The sequence below is a fragment of the Brachycentrus maculatus genome, unplaced genomic scaffold (genome assembly GCF_059751285.1).
Source record: "Brachycentrus maculatus isolate JH-2025_06_01 unplaced genomic scaffold, ASM5975128v1 h1tg000495l, whole genome shotgun sequence".
Taxonomy (NCBI): Eukaryota; Metazoa; Arthropoda; class Insecta; order Trichoptera; family Brachycentridae; genus Brachycentrus; species Brachycentrus maculatus.
The window spans coordinates 404,720-429,856 of record NW_028281242.1 but is presented as its reverse complement, the minus strand read 5'-3'; the positions used below and the strand labels follow the sequence as shown (position 1 = coordinate 429,856).

Here is a 25,137-nt window from a genome sequence, read left to right as displayed (position 1 = left end):
TTTCATTTTTATTATTAAGCTTATGGAAACTTTGTTCTTGAATCACTAGAACTTCACTAGAGACATCTATTGGTGAGATGTAAAGAAGCTTTTTTATTAAGCAGAAACTCTTATATTAGTATGTGAGATCCGAATCCTGGATTATAATCACACACATGAGAAACGCCAGAAAATACCATTTTCATTTTTATTATTAAGCTTATAAGCTTAATAATAAAAATGAAAATGGTATTTTCTGGCGTTTCTCATGTGTGTGATTATAATCCAGGATTCGGATCTCACATACTAATATAAGAGTTTCTGCTTAATAAAAAAGCTTCTTTACATCTCACCAATAGATGTCTCTAGTGAAGTTCTAGTGATTCAAGAACAAAGTTTCTAAATTGGTTCATATATATAGAACTTCCAAGAATTTGAGTAGTGTGGTTGTCAATAATGGGTAGAATTGGTGAATGTTACACGTGTGTAAAGTGATCACTCAAACCAGCCTATGACGGTCGTAAGCCCCGTAAATGCCCAAACTTCCATATTCTTCTTCATCTTTGATGAGATGTCAAAAAACATTTAAATGATTTATCATGACTAAGAAAAATGCGTACGAATTGTAATAAATATAATATGAGGAAATTTTGTTAAAAAGATAATGTATGTAACCTCGTGTTGCCGACCACGAAACATTATTTACGATCAACACACAGTTCAAATGAATTTTCAACCAGTTGTATTTGTATGTACCTGAACGTGAAATGTAATCAAATCTACATACTCAATCAAATGCAGTTGTATTTTTATTTGCACTCGCCTGGGCAAAGTGCAAACCAGTTTTCGGAAGGACCCTTTCGTGGTTCGTGGCCCTCAATTTCTCCTCCAAGGATCAGTTCTCTTCCATTCTCCTTCCAAGTACCATGGAACGCAAAATGATGGGAAAAGCTTTCTTCGTCCTTGCAGCACTTCAAATGGCCTATGTGAGTAGATTTGGAAGTACTTATATTTGCGTGTATCATTTAAATACAGTTTAAAGCTAGTTTTTTACGATTCAGAAATAGTCGTAAATTAAATTACATTACTTTTGTCCGCCTCCGTAGTGTAATGGTCAGCACGCTCGGCTAACGTTCTGGAGGTCCCGGGTTCGATTCCCAAGGGGGGTAAAATAAATATAAGTGATTGATTGATTGATGACTGTCATATTTATTCAATATTACCCTGGACTGGTACCTGAAGCGGAGGGCTGATCACCTTTCCTTCATGTGTAAACGATCAAGATAACACTGCGTTTATATGACGCAGTGCCCTATGCACCATTGGGGTGCGGATAAGGGTTTTATTATTATTACTTTTGATCAAGTACGCCAAACACTGGGTTGATTCGATGCGGTGCTCTTTACACCATTTTGATCGCAGGCAGGGGTTGATAAATTATAATAGAAGGCATTCGGCCACGCTGAGGGCTAGATGTCTCTCTGCGCTTGATTTTTTATAGAATATTTTTTTAGATTTTTTAGAATATACATGTATTTAAAAATATCTTTTTACGTTTTTTTTTACTTCCAGCCTTTCAATAAATATTTTCTTTTCAAAACTTTATAATTATTTCGAAGAAAAACAATTTTTTCCTTTCCAAAAACGGTGATTTAAAAAAAATTACGCCAAATATTACAGTTTGGAGAAAATTAAGTTGCGATTTATCGCATGAGTCTTAATGTTTTTTTATCTATATGTCATTTTGAAATAATGAAAATTGTTAATATCATACTCCAATTTAAATAATAATAAAAAATAACGAGTTTTTATAAATTGATTAATAATTATAATATTTATTGATTTTTTAAACACCTGGTACCTGTATTACTAATTTTGAGAACTAAAGAAAAAAATACAAGCTGATCAATTTTTATGTGCAGTTTTCCTAACTAACTAACTAACTAACCATCACGCCGCTTCCCCGCAGGGGTAGGCAGAGAGAATCGAACGCCACACCACTCTGTCTTTGCAAACATTCTTTGCCTCTTCTACATTCATGCATCTCCTCATACATACCCGACGATTATTACGACTCCTGACCCGGCCGCTTTCAAGTATTTGACATACCTATATCAATAAACTTGTCTTATAAATTCGTTTATTTTTTATTATAATTTTACTATACATATTGTTAAATCAATTAAATACATTAGATATTTTAAAATTATAAAGTTCTGCATATCAATCACTGCTGCTCTGTTGATGATACCGTAAATTGCTAAGCAGATTGCTATTTATTAGGCGCACCGCGAAATAACGGTATTAGAATAATTCATTTATGGTTTAATTTGAATAAATTATGACCGTTATAAGACAGAAAAATGTTTAAGTATCATATTTCCATATAACAAATGTATTTAAAATTAAAAATGTCTTAATTATCGCCAACTTACGTGCATCTTTAAAACAATATAAAATACATTTTGTATATTAAAACCATTATTGACTTACAACATTTTGAGTGTGTCCAAATACTTGTTCACAAAATCTGGATTATCTCCAAATACAAGAGTTATTTTCATATAATTTTTTGACATCTCATCAAAGATGAAGAAGAATATGGAAGTCTGGGCATTTACGGGGCTGACGACCGTCATAGGCTGGTTTAAGTGATCACTTTACACACGTGTAACATTCACCAATTCTACCCATTATTGACAACCACACTACTCAAATTCTTGGAAGTTCTATATATATGAACCAATTTAGAAACCTTGTTCTTGAATCACTACAGATTTTGTCAAATTATAAGCTTAATAATAAAAATGAAAATGGTATTTTCTGGCGTTTCTCATGTGTGTGATTATAATCCAGGATTCGGATCTCACATACTAATATAAGAGTTTATGCTTAGTAAAAAGCTTCTTTACATCTCACCGATAGATGTCTCTAGTGAAGTTCTAGTGATTCAAGAACAAGGTTTCTAAATTGGTTCATATATATAGAACTTCCAAGAATTTGAGTAGTGTGGCTGTCAATAATGGGTAGAATTGGTGAAGGTTACACGTGTGTAAAGTGATCACTTAAACCAGCCTATGACGGTCGTCAGCCCCGTAAATGCCCAGACTTCCATATTCTTCTTCATCTTTGATGAGATGTCAAAAAATTACATTATTGACTTTGTTGTATGGTAATAACACTCTTTTAAGTGGTATTACAGGCGCCGTGGCGTAGTTGGGTAGATACTCGACTGCGAAAATGGCGTCGCGGGATAATTTTCCGCCAATTTAAATGAATTAAAAAATTGAATTAAAAAAATATTTATTTCCAATTGGTCTGGGTGTTTGTGATGTATTTTTCACAACCTTCCCTAACCTTATTATCCTACCTGCAGACAAGCCCCTTAAAGTAAGGGCTTTGCGTGTTGTTTCTTAAAAATAAAAATAAAAATATTTATTTATCTAGAAATTTAACAGAACATTAACATAAATATTATACATTTACAATAATAAATAACAAATAAAACAGGTAATTGTAACATTCCAATTACAAAATTCCACAAATCGCTCACTCCTTTCAAGAACGTCATAAATCAAAAATCGTCAATTTTCAGTTGTGCATGTTTTCAGAATGCCCAGAAAATGTACTATATCCCAGCAAAAGAGGCATATTTTTAACTTAATATTTACCTGCTACAGGGCAGAAAGTGTTGTTTTTGAATTTTGAAGAAAAGGTATTGTTTAATAATTTTTTTTAATATTCTAAATATTTTTCAAAAGGAGAAAAAACATTCAGGTTTTACCTTAAAAGATCTGTTGCACAGTAAAAAGTTCAATAAGTGGCTTGATATTTATTTTTAATAAATTGTATTATATTTTTAACTTTAAAAACGTTCTCCTGATCAAGTTTTTTGATTTATGACGTTCTTGAAAGGAGTGAGCGAAATGGTAAATGAGTTAAAAGTAAAAAGCAAGAATAAAATATAGCGAAAGTTAAGAAGATTAATAGGCAGACTTAATTAAGAGCCAAAGTAAAAAATAAAAAGGAAAAAACATAAACAGTTATAAGATGTACAAGTTGAGAAGAGCAATATACAAAATAAAATAATAATAAATAATAAAATAAAAAAATTCAAAATAAAAAGTGAATGATGAACGATAAGGAGAGTGTTCAATTTATAAAACTTAAATAAAATAGTGAATAAATAAATAAAAATATAAAATAACCCAATTCTCAAATATATATTTTTTTAAATGATTAAAGAAAACACTTCGTTTTTTACCACTTGAGTTTTATTATAGACTACATGTTTCAGAAGTTGAACTTCCATCATTCAGGTCTGTATAATAACTAAAATATAAAATATAAAATTGTTCTATAAATAAGATTTAATATTGCTTTCCATTTTTCCTTTGTTTTCAAACTCCATCCCTTGACTAACCCCTTCCCCTTACTTTCCCCTCTCCTTATTTATAGAACAATTTTATATTTTATATTTTAGTTATTATACAGACCTGAATGATGGAAGTTTAACTTCTGAAACATGTAGTCTATAATAAAACACAAGTGGTAAAAAACGAAGTGTTTTCTTTAATCATTGTAACATGTCGTACCACAAAGTTAATGCCGAAACAATAAATAAAATATATTTTTTTTGTTTAATATTTTTATTTATTTAAATTTTATTAATTTCAGGGTGATCCCATACCACCACTACCTTCATCAGCCAACTTGAATGCTAAGAGCATTCCACTCACCAACCTGAACCAATTGAATCTCCAAGCTCAAGGTGGAAGTCTCATTGGACAAAATGGAGTCAATCCGCAACAACCGGCGCTTATTCTCGTTGTGGCTGCTCCTTGCCGTAAATACAACTATAATTACTTTTTAAATTAATTTTTATTATTTAATTTATTTAAAAAAGATGTGCCTTCTTACTACATATTGAATAATACTTAAGAGTCAAGTAAATAAATAGATCAATATTATGGAAGCTGTTCAAAATTCTGACTTCTGAAAAACCAAAGTAATAAAATTACAATTTATTAAAATTCATTTCTTGAATGTTTTTCGCAGATACTTTGTGGCACATTTGAATTTTTTTTTATAATAAAACAACTTTGTTTTAACCACTGTTAAAAGTGGTTAAAACAAAGTTGTTTTATTTTATAAAGTTTATTAAATTTGCTTCATTTCCAAGTCAGGTTTTAATATGTCATAATTTTAAATATCAAAATTATAATAAAGGCTTCAAAATTTAGAGATTTCAGATGCAAAATAAAATAATATGTGCATAAAGACTGAGAAATATTATTTAAAAATAAAAACAAATTTGAATGTAACTAATTGAAATATCTTTTTTTTTATTCAAACAAGAGATTAAGTTGGAAATAGAAGCAGGTGAAGACTGAGTAAGCATGGCATGATCAAATACTTTAATTACTTAGACATAGACTGGTCATAAGTTGGAATAATCGCCTTGTTTGTATGAGGAGATATATAAATGTGTGAGAGTAGAAGAATGTTTGCAAAGACAGTGTGGTATGGCATTCTATTTTCTCTGCCTACCCCTGCGGAAAAGTGGTGTGATAGTTACTTTATTAACACATTGTTTGTGGGAAATGATTAAAAGCGTCTTTTGCATACTGTTGGTAGAGAGTGGCAGACGCTTATAAGCGTTCTATTTGCTTACTTTTAGTACAGCGCAACATGCCAAAAAAACATTGTACAGATCGTGGATGGGTTTGTGGTTACTTGTGATTAGTATACGACCCTAATTAGTATACTAACTAGGGTCGGGGTTGATCAAAAACACTTTCCGACAACAATGTTTTAAGACAGTGTTTTTTAAGCCTGCGGACCGCTGGCCATGGGATTTGATAGTTGTGTACATATAGTTTAGACTTTAACAAAGACATTTCTGGATAATATTCATAAAAAAACAAAAACAAAAATCTTTCTTTTCTGACTTTGAAATGAGGCTGGCGCAGAAGGTAAAAATACCCTTCCCGTCCTTAAGCATCAATCGAACGAACGGGAATTATCTTTCCCGTCCTTAGTGTGTTAATAGTATGCATAATAATGTTATCATATCAGCTGTTATAGTAATGCCAATAAATATTTTCTTTATTTTAGAATCTCAGGAGCACGCGGTAGAAGGAAAAAGTGACGGGTTTAGTAATGTTGCCCCGGTTGGAATCATACCGATTAATTTGCAAGAACTGCTGTTGAGGAACCAGCTGATCAACACCATAAACCAACAAGTAGCGCATGAGGAGGCTCTAGCCAACTCAGATAGGGGAGGCGATCTCTTGAGTGGAGGAATACTAAGCAGTGGCCAAATCGGATCAGTTCTCGGGACCGGAGGTGTTACAAGCGAGTCAGGAAGCAACTTGTACGGAGGAGGGACCCTACTCGGAGGAGGCCTGCTAGGGAACGGTTTACTAGGAAACTTGATAAACAGTGGTTCCAGTTCAGGAACTCCCGGATCAGGGATTCTCGGATTAATCCCGTTGAACGGATTCAATTTAGGTAGCCTTGGGGGCAACGGAGGTCTTTTGAGTATCTTATTAGGATCTGGAACAGGCACAAATACCGGTAGCAATTTTTTGAGCAGTCTACTCCCGAACAAAGGCAGCGGAACGGGCATTTTTGGCACAAACCTTTTGAGCGGTCTGAACTTTGGAAGCGGGACAAATCCTATCTCATCATTACTGGGAAACCTCGGCCTTGGAACTGGTATTCCTATCCTGACTACAAACACCGGAGGTCTGGCTGGAATTTTGGGAAATCTGGGAATCGGTGGAGGGATCCCGGCAGGACCCATCGGTGGACTTCCCGGGCTCTTGGCTAATTTGGGAATGACCAACACTATTGGGAATACACACATGTTTGGAGTATCCTCAGTGAGTGGACTTTTAGGACTGCTCAGTAACATACTTAGTGGAAACAAAGGTAGAAATATGGAGGGGAGTTTTAGAAGATATTATGCTCGTGATGAGAAAGCTGACATTAACAAGTTTCCCTCGCTTGTCAATATTTTTGTGGATGGAGCTCCAGTTGCTGATGGTGTGTTGATATCTGACCGACATGTTTTAACAGCAGCAACACCATTTTTGAGGTAACCAATCCATTATTGCAAAAAATTTTTACATTTTTTGAGAAAAATATAGTGATTATGGTGTATATAATGTTAAAAGTGTTTATTGTTCTAATTCTATATTAAAAACATATTTTTTTGGCAATTTGGGTTTTCCATCAAATGTGAATTTCCATCGGTTGTGAAGTGCAGTCATCCCAAATAATTTATTCTAGCCTACTTCAAATAATACTCCTAACTAATGTTTACATAATTTTATACATATTTGTTTATATAATTATTTTTATTTCATCATTCACATAATTACAAATTACAATAATGTGCCTTTACAGAGTTTTTTCGTGCTGAGGGCACATTTTACAATATTTATTTTTAAAATTATTATAAATATGAAGAAAAAACGTTTATAATATGCAATAAAATACGACATAGCCGAATGATGCTATTTCATATCAACCTACTTCCAATGGTTCTTTTATATTAAGTTTCTATTTTTAATGATTTTATAGATAATGGAGGCAGGTTGTTCAACTTTACATACTAATCAGAGTTCTTTTGACCAAAAGCGGCATGTGATAGGTTTTGTTTGATGTGGTTCTGTGTTTTGGATATTTTAGTTCTATATAAATTTCCAACAAGTATGCCAATAGTGATTTGTGTGCTTTGCTCCCTTGTGATATGTGAGATGATTCTTAATTATATATGACGGATTGTTTTATCGTAATTTTGACTATCATAAGTTATAATTTTGACATCTGAAGGAGCTGGCAAAGGAAAGATGAAAGCAGAGTGAATGCTGTTGAAATGCGCTCCCTCAGACGATTGTGTGGAAAATCATTGTTTGACAGAATTAAAAACGAAGATATAAGAAAGGAATGTAAGGCTGAACGAGGAATAATTGAAAAGATTAGGAAGAGTTCTTTGCGGTGGTATGGACATGTGTAGCGAATGGATAACGAGAGAATGACTAAGAAAATAAATGTGGCGAATGTGAGAGGGAAAACAGAACGAGGACGACCGAATAAGATTTGGCACAATCAGATCAATCAGAACCTAAAATCTGGCGGTGTCAAAAGCCTGCGTAATCGGAGGGCATGTATGACATCTAGTCATATGAGGGCATGTATGACATCTAGTCATACATGCCCTAATAATACATCTGTATGAATGTGAAGGAATGAGGAGTGTATGTCAGGACATAAGAGTGTGGCATTCCATCCTCTCTGCCCATCCCCTGCGGGGAAGCGGCGTGATGGTAGTAGTAGTAGTACATACAAAACACACATTAAGTTTAAAATGTGTTTTTTAATTTTTGTTTTTAGAGTTTCTGGATCCGATGTCCTGGTAACGATAGGGCAAAAAGACCGCTGTTCCGCTGATTCTAAAGGCTTGAATATGACAGTCTCACAAATCCTGAAAAACCCACAGTTTGATCCTGAGACTCAAGCTCACGACCTGGCGATTCTCACCCTCTCAAATAACGTCATGATTGGAAAAGACCTGCTTCCTGCTTGCCTCCCCCCGCTGTGTAAGAATTTATGTTTCATCATTTTTTTTAAATAGTTTGTTTTAAGTTTTATACTGATATTGCTCGGTGGAACTGCATTTTATAGAAAAAAATAACAACCATGTAATTTTTTCCATAAGAATTTTATTTTGACCAGCAACTGGGCTTCGTTGTAACCGACATCATCACGAGTCTGATGATGTCGGTTATGACGAAACCCAGTCAAAATTAAATTCATGTGGAGAAAAGTACCTAGTTATTATTTTACTGATATTATTTTTTAACATCTCATCAAAGATGAAGAAGAATATGGAAGTCTGGGCATTTACGGGGCTGACGACCGTCATAGGCTGGTTTAAGTGATCACTTTACACACGTGTAACATTCACCAATTCTACCCATTATTGACAACCACACTACTCAAATTCTTGGAAGCTCTATATATATGAACCAATTTAGAAACCTTGTTCTTGAATCACTAGAACTTCAATAGAGACATCTATTGGTGAGATGTAAAGAAGCTTTATTAAGCAGAAACTCTTATATTAGATAAATGCCCAGACTTCCATATTCTTCTTCATCTTTGATGAGATGTTAAAAAATAATATGAAAATAACTCCTGTAATTGGAGATAATCCAGATTTTGTGAACAAGTATTTGGACACACTCAAAATGTTGTAAATTATTTTACTCAATACATAAATAGTTTGTATTTTATTGCTTTGTATTATATGTTTATAAATGCAGTTCCACCAAGAAATGTTAATGGTAAACATAAATCTAATAAATTGAATAAATTCTTTGACCAGCTGCCAAATGCCTTGGCACTGTACCATACCTGTCTGCTGGTCACGGCTGTCGAGGCGTCTGTGTATCGGTCAACTAACTACAAATCCCTTTCGCTGTCTACACTGGGGTACTTCTAGAAACTTGATGATGGTGTAACTAATTTGTATTTTATAATTAAAATGTAACTTTGTTTTAAAATCCCTATACTCATTTATTAAAACTTAATTATAATGTCTACCGGTTTCGAAGCTAAAAGCTACTTTATCAAGACTGATTAACATGTAATATCGCTCGCTCCTTTCAAGAACGTCATAAATCAAAATACTTGATTTTTCAGGAGAACGTTTTCAAAGTTCAAACATAAAATACAAAGCATTAAAAATAAATATCAAGCCACTTATTTAACTTTTTACTGTGCAACAGATCTTTTTAGGTAAAACCTGAATATTTTTTCTCCAATTGAAAAATATTTAGTAAATTTAAAAAATAATTAAACAATACCTTTTCTTCAAAATGCAAAAATAACACTTTCTGCCCTGTAGCGGGTAAATATTAAGTTAAAAATTTGCCTCTTTTGCTGGGATGTAGTACATTTTCTGGGCATTACGAAAACATGCACAACTCAAAATCGACGATTTTTGATTTATGACCTTCTTGAAAGGAGTGAGCGATATGTACATACTATAATCACTGATTAATACATAATGATAGTATTAATCAGTCTTGATAGAGAAGCTGTTAGCTTCAAAACCGGTAGACATTATAATTAAGTTATAATAAAATATTTATAGAGATTTTAAAACAAAGTTACATTTTAATTATAAAATGGAAAATCACAAAGTTAGTGCTTCAAATATAAATTATAATTTGTATTTATTGGGACATTGTAAGCTTATCAATTATTCAGAATAAAATCTGAATAATTTTAAAAATAATTTTCCCAACTTAGTTCGTAAAATAAAATTGCTTTGCAAGACAGGTCTGTCAGGAAGCCAAGATGCTTCTGGGAGCTTTCAATGTGCAAATGCCAAATTACATTTATTTTCAGTAATTCCAAGCGCTGTTGCTCTTCTAGAGGCTACAGTAGCTTCCTACGAAGGCGATCGTACATCAGGACCTCTTTGTACGCCAAAAGAAGTGGTTCTGCCCCTCCAGTCCTTTGAAACTTGTACCAAGTCCATTACATCACCTAACTTGGTCACCGAAGACAAAACATGCTTGGATGTGCAAGGATCTAAAGACGTGTGCGGGGTAAGAAACATTGACTGCATTAGAAAAATAAATGAACAAACTACAGTAATATTTTGCTTAGTGCGATAATCTGTGCCAGCAAAATGATGCGCAAAACAAGGCCTGGCCAACCCAAATTGATCGATGACCTAAAATTTTCTTAAGGGCCGTAGGGCGTATAGACATAAATAATTAAAAAAAAATTATAATGAATTTCATACTTATTGATTTTTTTGTAAATATTATTAATAATTTGAATGCAGAGGTAATCAGAAAGTACAAGCAGGATAATTGTGAAAAAAAAACGTTGCTACAACTAGATGTGAGAAGAAAACACATATTGAACCATCAAAAAAAAATTGTATAGTAATAAACATTTTTATCAATTTTAACAATAATTTTTAAATTAGGACACATAAATGAAACAATATTACCACTTTTATTTTGAATAAAACCTATTTTTTAATGGCCACTCAGTGCGAGATTTGAGGTTCTATTTTAATTACTTAACTTTCTGTCCGCCTCCGTGGTGTAATATAAATATAAGTGATTTTTTCACTGTCATATTTATTCAATATTACCCTGGACTGGTACCTGAAGCGGAGGGCTGATCACCTATCCTTCATGTGTAAACGATCAAGATAACACTGCGTTTATATGCCACAGTGCCCTATGCACCATTGGGGTGCGGATAAGGGTTTTATTATTATTATTAACTTTCTAAATCTATTTCGCTGCAAGCAGACTGCGAGTTCTCCAAAGCAACGAACCACAAGTTATGCACGGGAAATATAAATCACCAGAGTATGTTTATGCATTTCGTGCAATTACAGAAAAATTATTGGTTTTAATAACTTAAATATGATTTTAAATACATTTTAAAGGACCCGATATTTAAAAAAACAATATTTGTCATATTTGACTGCGGGCCTCGGGTTGGCCACCCTTGCGCTAAACGAATCAGCGCTAATGGGGTTTATTTTCCAGATACAATACTTGAAATACATTGTCTTTTTTGCACTCCTTTGACATACTCCCTTGCATTTTCAGATATTTTTATACGCAGTGTTCAATTATTGAAATTTTATATACAAAACCTTATGCGTTTCAAACAACAAAACAGTAATATAGTACTATATATATATATATATATATATATATACTTATTATTCTGTCTGCTTCCGTGGTGTAATGGTGAGCATGTTTAGATACCGTGGTGGAGGTCCCGGGTTCAATTCTCAAGGGGGGTGAAAATAAATACATAAGATGGAGCGCCATACTCTTCTTTCCTGACATACACTCATTGCCTCCTTCACATCCATACATCTAGTCATACATGCGCTCCGATTACACAGACACTTTACACTCGATTTACACTCTAATATTCATTTAATATTACCATGGACTGATGCCCAAAGCGCAAAAGTTATCACTTTGCCTTCATGTACGTAACGATCAAGATAACAATATAATACTATATACAATATAATATTATGTCAATATAATACAGTGCCCTATGCACTGTTGGGTGAAGATAAGGGTTAATGCACACACCTTGCATATGACCAAAACGGTATAATCGGATAGGGAGTCGACACTCCAAAAAAATATTAGGAAATACCCCAATCCATTTTTTATTTCTTGGATAATTCACTGTCCGCGCTATTTAAACAGCGTTATAGTGAAACATCATAAATAGGGGTGGCGTTAAGCAGGGTTTTACTGTAATAGAGTTCCCAATAATGGAGGTACTATGTTACAGAGATAGTCGTAAAAATATTGATAGAAAATATTATGTCCGCTGATTCAGTTCGATAATGATTTGTATTTTTCAGGCTCTCCCCGGAACAGGAGTCCATCACCTTTCCAAGGATGGGTCCAGTGAGGTCATTGGTATCGTATCTCATACAAAAGTTTGCGGTACTTCGGATAGTTCTCTCTTCGTAAGGGTTTACGACCACCTCCCCTGGATTCTGGACAGCACCATTGGAGGTCAAATGTGCATCAAAATCTAATTAATAATTTTAATGTTTTTGGTGGCGGGTGGGTACATTTTTATTTTAAGTAAATACAATTGAAAAAGGATTATAATAAAATAAAAAAAGTCTTTTTAAAATGGCATTTTTATTTAATTGATGGTAAAATCATACATGCTTAAAAATAAAATAAAATGACTCGACTCTAATCAGTATTGAATGTTGCGAGAATTGATTTTTGGAAGTTCTAAAATCAGTCATATTACTTCACTACTTTACCAACTGCACTGGTTATGCTTTCTCGAAAGGGTAGAGTATAAACTGTGTCTACTAATGTATAAATGAATGCATACTGTGGCTTCAGAGTATCTAAAAGAACTGTGCATTCCAGACAAATTAGTTGATAGATTCGGTAGATCGGCTACAACAATATGCCATGGGTAAAGTGATTTTACCAGCGCACTAAATTTGGCTAGCATGTCTTTGCTGTTGCAGGACCGATGGTGTGAAATGCTCTTCTACTAACAGTTTCTCCCTTCTCTCAAATTTAGGTTGTCTCGAGTAATATTAAATCCATTAAATACCCCAATTCCCATTCCAGGATGATACTTTTTCTTGTAAAATTTTCAAGAAGATTTCGACTTCTTTGCATTTTCTACGACGGAATTCATATAATGGCTTCCATCTCCCGTTCTTATTGCACGGGTGTATACCTAAAACAAAATATTGCACAATAATAACACACACACACGAGCGCAAAGGAAGGATGAAAGCAGAGTGAATGTTATTTAAATACACTCCCTCAGATGATAGTACGGAAAATTGTTATATGACAAAATTAAAAATGAAGATATTAGAAAGGAATGTAAGGCTGAACAAGAGATAATTGAAAAAAAATAAAAGATAAAAGATAAATTCTTTAATGTGGTTTGGACATATGATGCAAATGGAAAACGAGTAAATGACTAAGAAAGTATTTAGAAAATGTGAACGGGAGAACAGAACGAAGAGGGCTGAAAAAATTTTACATGACCAGATCAATCAGAACCTAAAATATGGAGGTGTTAAGAGTTTACTTAATCGGAAGGCATGTATGACTAGATGTATGGACTTGAAAGAAGCTAGGAGCTTACGTTAAGACAGAAGAGTGTAGTGTTCCATCTTCTCTAGCTACCCCTGTAGGGAAACGGTGTGATAGAAGTAGTATGTAGTACTAGTAGAAGATCCATGATGAGATATCAATAAAATCTTGATACAAATAATTCTAAAGGGAGTATTAAAGGCGAAATAGAGGTTCAACGAGGTGTGGGCAGAAGAAAGATCTCCTGGCTCCGGAATATATGACATTAGTCGGGGATCAGGACCGTTGAGACGCTGTTTCGAGGTGCCCAGAACAAGGACAAATATGTCGCCTACTTTCGAAATCCGCCAGATCCAATTCATAAGATTTTCAAATATATACTCTATCGGAATGCCAATTGTGGATTTTATTGTTTAAAATAATTATATACTTAAAAAAAACCTTGCTAAAAAATAATTAAAAACAGCGTTGTATTTCAAATTCCGCTATATTCATGGAACTTGCCTTCTGACCCATATCAGTCAATCAGAGAGCGGGGATAGGTCAAAAATTAAGATGACGTCATTGTCATCTTGTGTTTTTTTTTAAATACTGAATGATTTTTTTAGCAAATGAGAAAATTCTGAATTTCATAATATTTTATCTAAAGATAACCCAGAGAATTTAGCATCTTTTGTAAAATCTACTTACAAGGATCTGGCGGATTTTGAAACTAGGCAACACAATTACTCTCAAATGATAGTCGACGTCAGGGGGACATGACACGAACAGAAGAAGACCTTTCTTTCAGTATTTAATGAATAAAATATTGTGGATATATTATCCTTACCATTTCTTGGGTAGCCTCTTTGAGATTAGAAGCCCAGCCGTTCCTTACAAACCACCGGATGATAGATGCGGAAAAATTGAAACTAATCCCAAGCTCCGCAGCTTTGTAATCCCACGGAAAACAGTGATGGTAATTGTGCCAACCTTCCCCAACAGTTATCGCTGACACAAATAGAGATTCAACTGGAACTATATTTCTGGAAAAAAAGTATTTTTCAGTTAAAAAATTATTCTTCTCTCTTACTCCTCATTACTGAGGGTTGTGACCTTGACTCGGCTCTTCTCCAGTTATCCCTTGACTGTGCTGCATGCAGAGCTCCAACCACCGAGGTGCCTGCTGCAGCCTTAACTTGATCAGTCCATTGTTTCCAAAAATAGGTTAAATTTTTTTGTTATATGATGTTGGGAGAAGTAAAATAATATTAATTTAATACTTGTATTAGACCAGTATTGTGATTATTAATGTAAACATGACTAGTTTTGAGAACTAAAAATGTTCTCATTGACAGGTTTGAATACAAACAATTTGTAAACATATTAAAACAACAAATAAATTATTTTTTCCACATTTATTTTTTGACCAATAACTAGGTTTGTTGTTACCGGCATCATCAGACTAGTCTTGTCAAATGAAACACATGTGGAAAAGAGTTGTTGTTTTATTATGTAAAATGCAGTTCCACCACAAAATATCAGTACAAACAGAGGTTTTATTTTCACCTGTTAATTATAAAATCTATAGATCCTAAAATTAGTTGTATTTACATAAATAAACTCAAAATTCCAACTAAAACTCAAGCCACACGAAAGGTAAGTAACTCAAAAGTGGTCATAAACAAGTATTTTATTTTAATATTCAAATCATCATGTTTTTCCAAGTTAATGCCGAATCAATAAAAACACGACTAAACACTTGTTAAAAGTAGTATTTTATCGCATGACAAAGACGTGTAAACCTGTTGATGCAAATAGTTTGAATCATCACCTTTTGATGAGAACATATCGCTCACTTCTTTCAACAACGTCATATATCAAAAATCGACAATTTTAAGTTGTATATGTTTTCCGAATGCCCAGAAAATTTACTATATTCACCCGCTACAGGGCAAAAAGTGTGGTTTTTGCATTTTGAAGAAAAGGTATTGTTTAATTATTTTTTTAAATAAACTAAATATTTTCCGAATGGAGAAAAACCTTCAGGTTTTACCTAAAAAGATCTGTTGCATAATAAAAAGTTCAATAAGTGGCTTAGTATTTATTTTTAATACATTTCATTATATTTTTAAACTGTAAAAACGATCTCCTAAAAAATCAAGATTTTTGATATTTGACGTTGTTGATAGGAGTGAGCGATATAGTTACTTTAGAGTCCTCAAAACTAGTAGTGTTGATATTAATAAACTGTAAGTAATATACAAGTGTTTTATTTATATATTTCAATTAACTTACTTGTCGTAAGGTTTGTTCCCAAAAAAGTGTGCGATGCTATTAACCGTCCATGTGATATTAAGTACTAATACTGTTCTTGTAATATAACAGACCATAAAGGATATCCAAACTGACTCATTCCACAGTAGGACCGGGATATACGTCGGCAGAAATAAGGCTAGTACCAAATACCATGTCTTGTAATATCTGGAACAGAAAATTTATAATTAGATGCAGACAAATTATAGATTGAAGTTATGACACGAACAGTAGAGGAATTTTAAGTCTTTTCTTAACACATAAAAACTAAAACTGATGGTACTGTTTTTTAATATAAAAAAACACATATCGCGCACTCCTTTCAAGAACGTCATAAATAAAAAAACTTGATTATTCAGGAGAACGTTTTTAATGTTTAAAAATATAATACAATGTGTTAAAAATAAATATCAAGCCACTTATTAAACTTTTTACTGTGCAATAGATCTTTTTTGGTAGAACCTGAAGGTTTTTTCTCCATTTGAAAAATATTTAGTATATTTAAAAAAATAATTAAACAATACCTTTTCTTCAAAATGCAAAAACAACACTTTCTGTGTCGTAGCGGGTAAATATTAAGTTTAAAATATGCCTCTTTTGCTGGGATATAGTTCATTTTCTGGGCATTTCGAAAACATACATAACTGAAAATTGACGGTTTTTGATTTATGACGTTCTTGAAAGGAGTGAGCGATATGTAATATGTGTACATGCGTATTTTGTATTTTTATTTAAGTACGGAATTATATATTTTTTATCATAGTATTTTATTATGGTACTTATTTCAGTGTGCCATTCACTCTATTCCTAGTGTTCATTCTCCTCTATATATCTTTATCAATCTTTCCATTCCTAGAAAACCTACTTCCCAAATATAGTTTGCGTCATATAACCGCAGTGTTATCTTGATCGTTTAAAAATGAAGGAAAGGTGATCAGCCCTCCGCTCCATGGTAATATTGAATAAATACTACAGTGAAAAAAGCAGTTATGTTTATTTTATCCACTTTGGGAATTGAACCCGGGACCTCCAGAACGGTAGCCGAGCGTGGTGATCATTACATTACCAAGGCGGACTAAAATATATATAAGAATGTAAAAATCACTAATACTTATTTTCACTATCGAATCCCTTGGACCTCCAAAACGGTAGCTAAACACACTAACCACTACACCACGGAGGCAGACTAGATACTTACACAATTGGCAAGGTACACAATAGGCAAGGATAATTTTCTAAGGCAACTAATAAATATTTTTTAAAAGATTCACGAAGAATGAAGAATATATTATATCTTACTTCTTCTGCATCATAATAAGGGGATCAGCCTCCAAGTCTGACATGTCTATCGTCTTTCCTGCTTGTATGACCAGTGGATGCTTTTTGCTCATCAGCCAGCCGATGTGAGCGAAGAAGAACCCTCGGTTGGCATTGTGAGGGTCGGCATCAGTGTCGGAATATCTGTGGTGCTGTCGGTGGTCCCTCACCCACACCCAGAGGCAGTTCTGGGAATATGGGAAGACTTGCTACATACAAAACAATTGTGGAGGTCCTCACTAAGACGTTACATTTCCATTTTAAATGGTTTTAAGTAATCAGGAATTCTAGCTTGTAAAATTTATACATTTTGGTGAGATTAAATGATTTCGTATTGGTTTAACACATGATTGGTCACGTTTTGTCGCATCTTTAATTAAGATTTTGAAAGAATACAGTAAACAGCATTGCATTTAACATTTGCAGAACAGATTTGCATTAAAATGATTTTTTGTGCAATATTGCAGGAGGACCTCCACAATTATACTTTGCAACCTCAATATACCAAACCATAAGGGTATAAGTTATTTTCAAATGCTGATGAGAATATCTGTAATTCTTAAAACTAGTCATATTTACATTACTAAACACATAAAGTGGTTTTATTTTTATATTTGAATATCGAAGGGTTTTGAAAAATTTGGTTTATTGAGGGATTTGTTGTATTTATATTGAGTTTCACTTTGCCGTTAAAGATTGAACCAAATAAAAAATTGCTGACCTTTATAAAACAAATTCTGTGATAGAGAAAACATATCGTAATTGAAATATTTATATACAAACTACTAAGTAGTATGTTCAGTTTTATATTACTACTGTAGGTATACATTATTTAAATACTAAAATTGCATTTGACAAAAACATAAACTTTCTTTGGTTATATGAAGGTTTTTGCTCGTAGTGGTATATTTTTCATTGAATGCAATGGCTAGTTCAATAAAAAATGTTAATTTAAGGAATTGATTATATAGAGGTTTGCTACATCCAGGTTTCACTGTATTATATCTATAATACATAATGACAAATATGGCCTGATCAATTTATTTCATTTCTACTCTAATACACATACTAAATACTGTTATGGTAAAGATATTTTTAAACCACACCATCATCTAGTTCAGTTAATGTTCTTTATTTTAATTTGCGATGCAATTATGAGACTGCCCTACAAGAGAGCCAGTGTGAAAGAGCTTTAAACTGCCAAGGTATGAGTTGCCAGTCAGTAGCAGCGCAGTATTGCCAGCCCTGACAGTACCCCAGTCTGACCTACCTAAGCATCTTATATACACATACATATCGTAGTCATACAGGAGAAAGTGACCAAGTGCATTGTTTTACAAAAACGTGATCATTGACTATTTAATATCTTACTAGCTTAATATTGCCCTGAAAAAATTCCAAAGAATTTTAAACTTGGAAGTATAATATATTGACTAGTTAAAAATGACTAACTGCATTGGTGTTTATTTTCATGCCAAGCAATAGTGACTTAAATGGCCCTCTTGAACATTTTATGTTTTGGTAGTTGGTCACTTTCTCCTGTACGACTACGATATTTGTAAATAAATATTTTTGATATTATTTTTTGACATCTCAAGATAGATGAAGAAGAATATGGAAGTCTGGGCATTTATGGAGCTTATGACTGTCATAGCCTGGTTTAAGTGATCACTTCACTTACATGTAACATTTACCAAATCTACCCATGATTGACAAACACACTACTCATATTCTCGGAACTGTAAATATACATATATGGTTCAATATTGAATCATAGTGCTTTAAACACTATAATTTCACTAGAGACATCTAATGGTGAGATGAAAGAAGCTTTTTATTGAGCAGAAACTCTTTCATTTGTATGTGAGTCCTGCGAATCCTGGATTATTATCACATATCGCTCACTCCTTTCAACAACATCATCTATCAAAAAACTTGATTTTTCAGGAGATCGTTTTTAAAGTTTTAAAATATAATCAAATATATTAAAAAATAAATATCAAGCCAGTTATTGAACTTTTTACTGTGCAACAGATCTTTTTAGGTAAAATCTGAGTATTTTTTCTCCATTTCAAAAATATTTAATGACAATTTTTGATAAATGACGTTGTGGAAAGGAGTGAGCGATATATGAAATACAATAATATGAACATAACTCCAGTAATTGGAGATAATCCAGATTTGTGAACAAGTATTTGGACATACTCAAAATATTGTGAATAAATATTGTTTAAATGTATAGTTTACCTCTCCGGCCACCGTTGAAAGAGCGAGCAGTAAAGCATGCAACTGACGATTGGCTTTGAAACTTTTGTGTGTAAAATATCTATGGGCTCCAATTGTAATTCCCTTTCCTGTTGCGAATACTAGAAATGCACCTAAAAACATACACACATACACATAAATACTCAATGTGATAAAGGAGAAATATATTTTTTTTAAAGATAAATAAGCCATAAATAAAAAACACATTTTTTTGCTTTCGTTTTAGAATTCAGCTATGCAAAGTGCATAAAGATCAGGTATTTTCATGCCAGTTACAAAAGACTACTTAGAAAACGAATTATCTACCCTTGGTAATCGACGGACCCTCTTTATAATGAATCCATTAACAAAAGTTTTTAAACTAATTTTGTACTATACATACAACCTTTCGTTTGATTGAAAATTTCAATTTCACTAAGTAAAACTAACTAACCATCACGTCCCTTCTCTGCAGGGATAGGCAGAGAAAATCGAACGCCACATCACTCTGTCTTTGTAAACATTCTTCGCCTGTTCCACATTCATGAATCTCCTCATACATACCCGACGATTATTACGACTCCTGACCCGGCTGCTTTTAAGTATTGACATACTTGATTTTGCCAAGTTTTCCTCGGTCTTCCTCTGATTCTTTTTCCAATTACATTCGCCTCATAAATTTGTTTAACCGTTTTTTCTTCACTCATACGTTCCACATGTCCAAACCATCTCAACACACCTTTCTTAATTTTATCAATAATGCTTATCTCAGCCTTGCATTCCTTATTTCCTTATTATTAAAGATTAAAAATGAAGATATAATATTCTTCTGTTACTGTAAACAATGATTCATGGCGATGCAATGAGATATTCTCTTATTTAAATTTTATATTAGGAAATACATCTTATATTCAATAACGTGGAATATGTAATGTTTTATTTTAACTTATTATTCTTCTACTACCCCTCATCAGCACCCTATGGATCATAAAGCACTGCATCACATAAACACAGAACGATCTTAATTTCCCAGAAGCCATCTATCCATATTAGCACTGATATACAACAAATTTTATCATAGCTACAGGAATATGGTTAGTAAACACAGTACGAGACGATTCCTAGTCGGTGTCCTAGCAAAGAACGCAATCTACGAGTTATATTGTAGTTGGCGGTCAATGTGTTAGGTCTTGAAACCTGTATATATGCAATGGTGTAAGATCTTTCCATGCGGAAGAATATGTATGCACCGGTAAGGTTGACATCTCATCCATAGGGTGAATAATCCAGTGTCCGATATAATAAATAATATTAATATTGTTAAAAGAAATTATTTTAAGATCTGTTATTTATTTTCTTTTTTTTTTATATCTCATCAAAGATGAAGAAGAATATGGAAGTCTGGGCATTTACAGGGCTGACGACCGTCATAGGCTGGTTTACACAGTGATCACTTTACACAGTGTAACATTCACCAATTTTACCCATAATTGACAACCCTACCCAAATTCTTGTAAATTCTATGTATATGATTCAATTTTGAAACATTGTTCTTGAATCACTAGAACTTCACTAGAGACATCTATTGGTTAAGCACAGGTCACACTAGACATCTATTGGTTAATCGCTTGACATACGGGGAGCTTTCGATAATGCCTGGTGGCCATTTTTAATGTGCCAACTTAGCAGTAAAAAGTGTCCTAGGAACTTGTTCTTGCTGGTAAAAAGTTATCATCAACAGAGGAAAGTCGTGTTGTCACATTTTGATGCAACTCTCGAGAAGGTCACGACCAAAGGATGCGTTCAGGGATCTTCCTGCGGACCGAGCTTCTGGAACTACATCTTGGATGATGTACTCCAGAAAGACTTGGGCCAGGGGGTAGAACTGAGGGCATTCGCGGACGACCTTCTCTTGACGGCTGTGGCCGACAGCACGACGGATCTCGAGATAATGATGGATAACGCCCTGAAAACCATCACTACATGGGGAATTAAGGCCAAACTCCATTTTGCAGAAGATAAAACGAACGCGATGTTTATTACCAGACGAAAGGACCGCCAGCCGGAAATATACATGAACGGAGTCCGGTTGCAATTCGTAGACCATTTCAAGGTTTTGGGCCTCACCATAGACCGCAACCTAAATTGGTCTAAACACGTTGACAACGTTTGCAAAAAAGCAGCTGGCATCACGAACAAACTCTTGAGAGCCGCCAAACCGACATGGGGAGCGTCACCGGAAGTTATGCAGCAAATATATATAGGCGCTGTAGAACCTCTGATAACATATGCCTCAAGCGTGTGGGTGGAAGCGGTTCGCAAGAAAGTCATCAGAAAGAAACTGGACTCCATGCAAAGACATATTGCTATCAGGTCATGCAAAGGATACAGGACAATCTCCCTTGTTTCAGCTCAGGTTTTAAGTGGATTTATGCCACTCGATCTGAGGATTAGGGAGCTTGCTGAGGCATACGCAGTCAAGAAAAGCCTTATCTTGCAGGACCTGCCGGAAGACAGATTCTACCAGGGAGTCGGAGACTACTTCTCCCTCCCTCATCCAGCTGAACGACTTTCCATAGATCACGGGTACGATGACCAGACTCTACCTGGGACATTGCAGGAAGAGTTGAGGATCTTCACCGATGGTAGTCTCTTGAACGGCAAAGTAGGTGCAGCTTTTGTACCCTTCGATGGCGTGAGAGAGCTGCCTTCGAGGAAGTTGAAACTCGACGACTTCTGTTCTGTGTTCCAGGCGGAACTTTATGCGATCAAAGAAGCCTTGTTTTATGTTTTGAAAAAACCCCCCAACAGATGGAAGCAGATAACGATCCTGACAGACTGTAAATCTGGCGTCCACGCAATAGCGGACCGAAATTCGATCAACCCTATTGTCATGGACATCAGAACAGATATTCAAAAGTTAAGATGCAGACACCAGAATGTGTATATCGGCTGGATAAGGGGTCACTGCGGTATCCTAGGGAACGAAAAGGCGGATGAAAAGGCCCGGGAGGCAACACTCAAGAAGACTGCCCCTGACTATGCCAACTTCCCGCTAAGTTTTGCCAAAAGGAAAATTAGAAGCAGGACCCTCCAACTCTGGAACGATCGTTATTTGAACGAAACCACCGGAAAGGTAACCAAAATGTTCTTACCAACCATTTTCCATGCCTTTGATTTCAGGAGACTGCAGAAACCTGGCTTTGAGCTCACTCAAATCCTTACGGGTCACGGTGGGTTCATGAGCTACCTACATCGTTTCAAGATCTCCGAGATCGACAGCTGTACGTGTGATGATGAGACACCTCAAGATGTCCCTCACCTGTTGATGCTTTGCCCCCTTTTCAGCTTTGAAAGACAACAGCTGGAGGCGCGTTGCAGGAGCCTGGGTGAGGATCTATCCAACATCGAATCCGTGATAGTTCATAAGGAATTGTCACAAGAGGTAGTATCATACATGATAAAAATAGTGAAGGACATTGGTAACATAAACCAAAGTAGGACACAAAATGCCGAACCCTCTTCTAGTGGAATGGAAGGTCTGCTGATGACAGTCAACAGTCCGCCTTCTCCTGAGGAGTTTTACGTGGTTTCCTCCCAGCAATGAGCAAATGCAGAGAAGTTCCTATTTGACCCACACTAGATGATCCCTCCTGTTCCCAACACAGATTCAAATAAAAACATATTTAATTAGCTAGAAGAAACAAAAATCCACTAAATGATCTATAAACCTTGTACATAATAAGCAAGGTAAATAATAAATGCAATTCCCATCTAAAAAAAAAAAAAAAAAATCTATTGGTTAAGGTGAAGGCTTAAACCAGCCTATGATGGTTGTCAGCCCCGTAAATGCCCAGACATCCATATTCTTCTTCATCTTTGATGAGATGTCAAAAAATAATATGAAAATAACTCCTATAATTGGAAATAATCCCGATTTTGTGAACAAGTATATGGACACACTCAAAATGTTTATTTTATTTATTTAATCAATCTGTTATATCTTTTTTATTAAGGTTTTTCTGCAGGTAGGTTAACTTTTTCATCAGGTAGGTATGGAAGTTATGAAAAATATATCACACACACCCAGACCGCTACATAGCCTATCAAAACAAGGGTAAAACTGAATCAAAATCTTTTTTAAATATAGGTACTGTGGAACCTCTCATAATGATCATTATTCGTTCCAGAGTCTTGCTCGTTAAGGGGAACATTTTTTGTTTTGATTGGGATGGAAGTTCCCGGCTTACAAGTGAATGTCGTGAATGAGGGACTTGCCCTTAATATCTCTAAATCAATAAATCTAAATCACTAATCTCTAAATCAATAAGCAATAGGCAAAAAAAGGAGCAACTTTCCTTAAAAAAAACTTAAAATAAAGCGTTTCAATAATGAACAATAAAATATTTATTTATTATTAGAAGAAAAAGTTTATTTTTTAACTTACAATATTAATTATTAAGAATGAGAGGTTCCACTGTATAAAAACATACTTACCGAATGCCGATGTAATCAATTTGGCTTGGAAAAATGCCAAATAAAGTCCGTAAACAGCAGCTAAGTGCAATATCAAAAAACCTATTGCGTTTTTCCATACGATTTCCCTTTTGAAATTTGGATCTGTGCCACAGTTTTTAAAAGGGTCTACCGAGGTGAAATTCTTGTCAACGTTGACATCATTTTCATCCTTAGTAATGGTAACTTTGGGCTTATTTTTTTTATTTTTAAATTCGTTCATTTTTACACTTAGAGTGCTTTCTAATTCATTTTTTGTAATAATTTCTACATCTTCCTTCTCAATAAATCGGAATGCCATTGTTTTTTTTTATACTCTCCTTGGGAAAGAAATTTAACAAAAAAAAAAACACTTTATTCACTTTCAAATTTTCCCAAAATTATTTTTATTTAATTAAAATTTGAATATTAACAATTAAAGTAACTTCTTATTATAAGTGCATAACTAACTGAATATTCAAAATAAATTCCAAGTATTTATAACTGCTAAGCATTTTATTTTTCCCATTGTTAAAATGAACAAAATATCTAAACTAGAGCAGCTATTGTTTATTGATGTATGGATATTGATTGTTTAAATAATCTATTTGCTGCATTTTGTATTTAGATAAGTGTGTCACTGCATTAGTAAAAATTCAACACAATAATATTTTTAACACTTTCCGGACCACATAAAAAAACACACCAGTTCCACAATAGATATACAGTATTTGAAAAGAAATTATTATTTTTACTATTTTTTTAAATATAAACTCCATTTGAAGCGATCTTGATATTTTTTAAATGCTTATTACAGAAAGAGTAGGTACTCAAATAATAATTGACTTTACCTAGGTAAAATCGACTCTTAACCTTTCCGGGAGTATGGACGTAAATGAACCTCTGTGCGAATTTTCCTCAAAGGAGTATCGACGTTAATGAACGTCGAATCTGTCAGTTGGTATGGTGTAATTTGTATAGTAATGACATCTGTGTATTTAACTTTGTCATAAAGTAAAACCTAAAGATGGTGAGCTTAATTTTTTATTTAAATTATTTTTACATAATTTCTATCTTCATAATACAAAAATTTTATTTAAAAAAAATATATATTTAATGTAAAAAAACCACTCCCCAGAGAAAG

The 25,137-nt window shown here is 33.9% G+C and overlaps 2 protein-coding genes across 2 annotated transcripts; one reads left to right on the top strand and one right to left on the bottom strand.

The window, feature by feature from the left end:
• The first annotated feature begins 821 nt into the window (after positions 1 to 821).
• LOC148301984 (uncharacterized) lies at positions 822 to 12,693 on the top strand. The gene is made up of 6 exons (XM_088272368.1): positions 822 to 965; positions 4,657 to 4,825; positions 6,097 to 7,081; positions 8,383 to 8,588; positions 10,405 to 10,607; positions 12,422 to 12,693. Exons 1-6 carry the CDS (start codon positions 906 to 908, stop codon positions 12,599 to 12,601), a joined length of 1,803 nt encoding a protein of 600 aa, XP_088128494.1. The 5' UTR covers positions 822 to 905; the 3' UTR covers positions 12,602 to 12,693.
• Positions 12,694 to 12,841: 148 nt separating this feature from the next.
• On the bottom strand, positions 12,842 to 24,237 carry LOC148301983 (acyl-CoA Delta-9 desaturase-like). Its single transcript, XM_088272350.1, has 6 exons — positions 23,997 to 24,237; positions 19,503 to 19,633; positions 17,238 to 17,443; positions 15,921 to 16,106; positions 14,473 to 14,668; positions 12,842 to 13,275 (listed from the first exon to the last, which is right to left on the bottom strand). Exons 1-6 carry the CDS (start codon positions 24,235 to 24,237, stop codon positions 13,189 to 13,191), a joined length of 1,047 nt encoding a protein of 348 aa, XP_088128476.1. The 3' UTR covers positions 12,842 to 13,188.
• Between the last annotated feature and the right edge of the window lie 900 nt (positions 24,238 to 25,137).